The sequence below is a fragment of the Austrofundulus limnaeus genome, unplaced genomic scaffold (genome assembly GCF_001266775.1).
Source record: "Austrofundulus limnaeus strain Quisiro unplaced genomic scaffold, Austrofundulus_limnaeus-1.0 Scaffold1097, whole genome shotgun sequence".
Lineage (NCBI taxonomy): Eukaryota > Metazoa > Chordata > Actinopteri > Cyprinodontiformes > Rivulidae > Austrofundulus > Austrofundulus limnaeus.
Window position 1 is genome coordinate 67383 of NW_013953499.1, and position 3274 is coordinate 70656.

General features: G+C 43.0%; 1 protein-coding gene across 1 annotated transcript in view; it reads right to left on the reverse strand.

The window, feature by feature from the left end:
• The window catches only part of herc1 (HECT and RLD domain containing E3 ubiquitin protein ligase family member 1), a gene marked incomplete at its 3' end in the record, with an annotated part of 85705 nt that overhangs the window by 62604 nt on the left and 19827 nt on the right, over positions 1-3274 (reverse strand). The window contains 5 exon segments of the mRNA XM_014030651.1: positions 1261-1432; positions 1528-1648; positions 1722-1836; positions 1904-2077; positions 2871-3095. Of these exon segments, the coding sequence (XP_013886105.1) occupies positions 1261-1432; positions 1528-1648; positions 1722-1836; positions 1904-2077; positions 2871-3095 (807 nt within the window).

The following is a 3274-nucleotide window of genomic DNA, read 5'->3' on the forward strand; positions in this document are numbered from 1 at the left end:
AGTGTTTTCTGTGTTTGTTTAATGACTCAGTGTTTTCTGTGTTTGTTTAATGACTCAGTGTTTTCTGTGTTTGTTTAATGACTCACAGTGTTTTCTGTTTGTTTAATGACTCACACAGTGTTTTCTGTGTAATACTGTACGTGTTAAAATCTATGTTTATTTGCATGACGTACGTAGTAGAGCTCTCTTTTTGTCATTGTTTATATTGTAGCAGTGTAGTAGCTAGGTTAGCAGCAACAATACAATCACCTGTCAGCTAACTGGAATGCAGTTTCATGTGGTTTGTTGGGAAATGAYGTCACTACCAGTTCCCAGTTCCCAGAATACAATGTAAACGGAGCGCAGCAACAGTCACAGGTGTCCCCCCGCCCACACAGAGCCCAGAATGCTGCTACCCCCCCTCACATGAGAGGCTGGACCCCTGCTGCTGTAACTTTCCAACAAGCCTCCAGAGCTTAAGGTAGCACACTAAGTTGCAAAAGACCCTGGACGTTTGTTCCCCCATGTTTGTCATGTTGTGTGTTTCTCCAGACAGATGTTCAAACTGTAAATTTTGTTCTGCATTGCATCTTGATGTTGTGTGTGAATGACAATAAACGATTCTGAAAAATAGTTTTCTTTTGTTGCATCATTTCTCTCATTATCTTTCCTGTTCCTGTTTTTATACTTATACTCCTCTGGTGCAGCAATTATTGGTCACAAACATGTGTCTGTTTTTTTACATGTTTGACACCAGCAGAAACAATTAAATGAAAATTACAAAAAAAGAGAAAATAAATAAAAGGATGTTTATCAGCTGACTGTAGAACTGCTGGCTGTATTTTATCAGAGAAACATTCATCTTCATTCAAACTAAGTCTGTTTTGAAACAAGCTACATGAGTTAGCATGAGTTAGCATGAGTTAGCACGTAAAACTCAACGTAACTTCACAACAAGCAGAACAGCAGAGAAGAACTCATTTAAGAACAATTCTTTGTAAATAAACCTAGCCTTAAACAACCTCCTTATTTCTATTGTGCAAATTAAATAAAATAAGTATAAATAAATATTTTTATTTTGTAATTAAATACTTTTATACCAATAAAATAATCATTATTAACCCATAATAAATAATAATTAGGCAGTAATAGTAACTGAACGGAGCTACAGTGAGGCCTGTAGGTCAGCAGATATTTTGCTGACAGATAAAGGAGATGACATCATGATGGTCCATCTCTCCTGGTGTTTGGTAAAGACTCAAGTCCAGAAGAGGTTCTTACTTCCAGCGGTCATGACCTCGTGCTCTCGGTCCTCCTCCTCGTTGTCTTGCTCCTGGTGACCGTCTTCTCTCTCGCGGTCAGCTCTCTCCTCCAGCTCTGCCTCCTCATCGATGGTGCGAGTGAACGAGTGCTCCTGGGGGTCCATGTCCAGAGAGTCCTGATTGTCTGAGATCTGAGTCCAGAGTTGGACAGTTTGATTATTGCAAAATAAAAACAGTTAAAGTGAAACAACAGAGCGGTCCAGAGACAACACTGCTGCTAACTCACCCTCCTCTCCCGGGAAGAGGACCTGGTCTGRATGAAGTCCATGTTCTTACAGGCCAGCAGGCGGTTCCTGACTTTGTACACGCTGCGGTAGACCTCAGACAGGGACTTGGACGGCTGGTACCTGAAGGGACAGAACCATGTGAGGTGTTTCCTTCAGGGTGGACCTATCAGGATGTGAGTCTAGATGAGTTTACCTTCCTTCCCCGCAGGCCGGGCCCAGCAGCCCCGTGTGCTTCAGCAGAGCTGCAAACACAAACCTGGACACGGTGTCCAACAGGGACTCGTTGTTCAGAGACGCGTTGTCCCAGTCTGCAACGGGACAGGAAGCTCAGTTCTGTTCTGGTCCGGCTCAGAATCCATTATTAATCAAACCCACCTTTACTGACGGCGTAGTCCTGCATGTTGATCCACAGACTGTTAGCAGGTTCTTTAGAGGAACCCAGAGCCAGGTCCACCAGGACACTCAGGTCAGGACGCAGAGGACAGTCCAAAGGCTTCTGCTCCTCRTTCCCCGACAGAGCTGCCTCCAGCAAYGAGCTGATGCAGGTGTCTGAAGGACAACAGGTGAGCAGCCACAGCTTCAGCAAGAAGTGTCTTAATGTTTGGACATTTGGAATAAAGAACATCTTACCTGCTGCAGACAGATCTTTGAACTGATGAGCTAACAGCTAGTCTGAACTCTCATTTAATAAACCTTTATATGACAGCTTCTCATTAACAGTGTGTGGTTGTTTGTCTGCACAGCAGCAGCTAGCTGTAGCAGTTCTCACAGACTAACTGTGGAATGTAAACAGAAAGATTTTAACTTTTGTACAAATGGATATAAAATATAAAAGACTGGAGTTGAACTTGTCAAAGTTCATTTTATAAGTGGGTCCACTGCTCAGACTAGCCATCAGCTCATCACTTCTGTCACAATTAAACTATAAACTAAAGATAAGAGTCAAACATAAGATATTAAAGGCTCCTAACTTTTCCCTCTTTAGTACTTTGTTTCATTTAAAAGAATCTCATTAAAAACACAGAATCATTTATTTCTGAGCTCAAACATACAGATTTTCAAATTAAAACTGATTCAATAACTTGTTTTAAATCATCCAGTTTACTTTTTAGCCAAGTTTGTAGCCAGAAAAGAGTTCCAGCTATAAATAACTAAATTTACAAACAAAAAAAATGTTATAAACGTTGGAAAGGTTAAATATTTGTTTTAAAATGATGATTTTATTCAACATCCAATAACTGACGTTCTCTCTAAATGTTGTATTATATCAGATTTAATTTTCTAGGTTAGAGAATGATTTAAACCGGGTGTTTGTGCTCCTGGCAGGGATCAGACTACACACCCAGCTGAGGGATGTCCGTCTCCAGGCCGTTACTGAAGAGCGGTGTTTTCAGCCAGTAAGCTGTATCCTGCTCCTCCAGGGAGGTGGGCGCACCCTGCAGCATCCCGCCCAGGCAGCGGCCCACCAGCAGGGCCACGGTCCTCTCCAGGTCCACCAGCCACACCCAGGACAGCGCCGCCGCCGGCAGCAACATCCCCAGGGCCGGCTCAGCGAAGTCCGAAGTGCCTGGACAGGAAACACATTTCATCAGCCAGGAGGAGTGACCAAACTACAGCAGAGTGACCAAACTAACTCCTGCAGAGTGACCAAACTAACTCCTGCAGAGTGACCAAACTACAGCAGAGTGACCAAACTAACTCCTGCAGAGTGACCAAACTGACTTCTGTAGAGTGACCAAACTAACT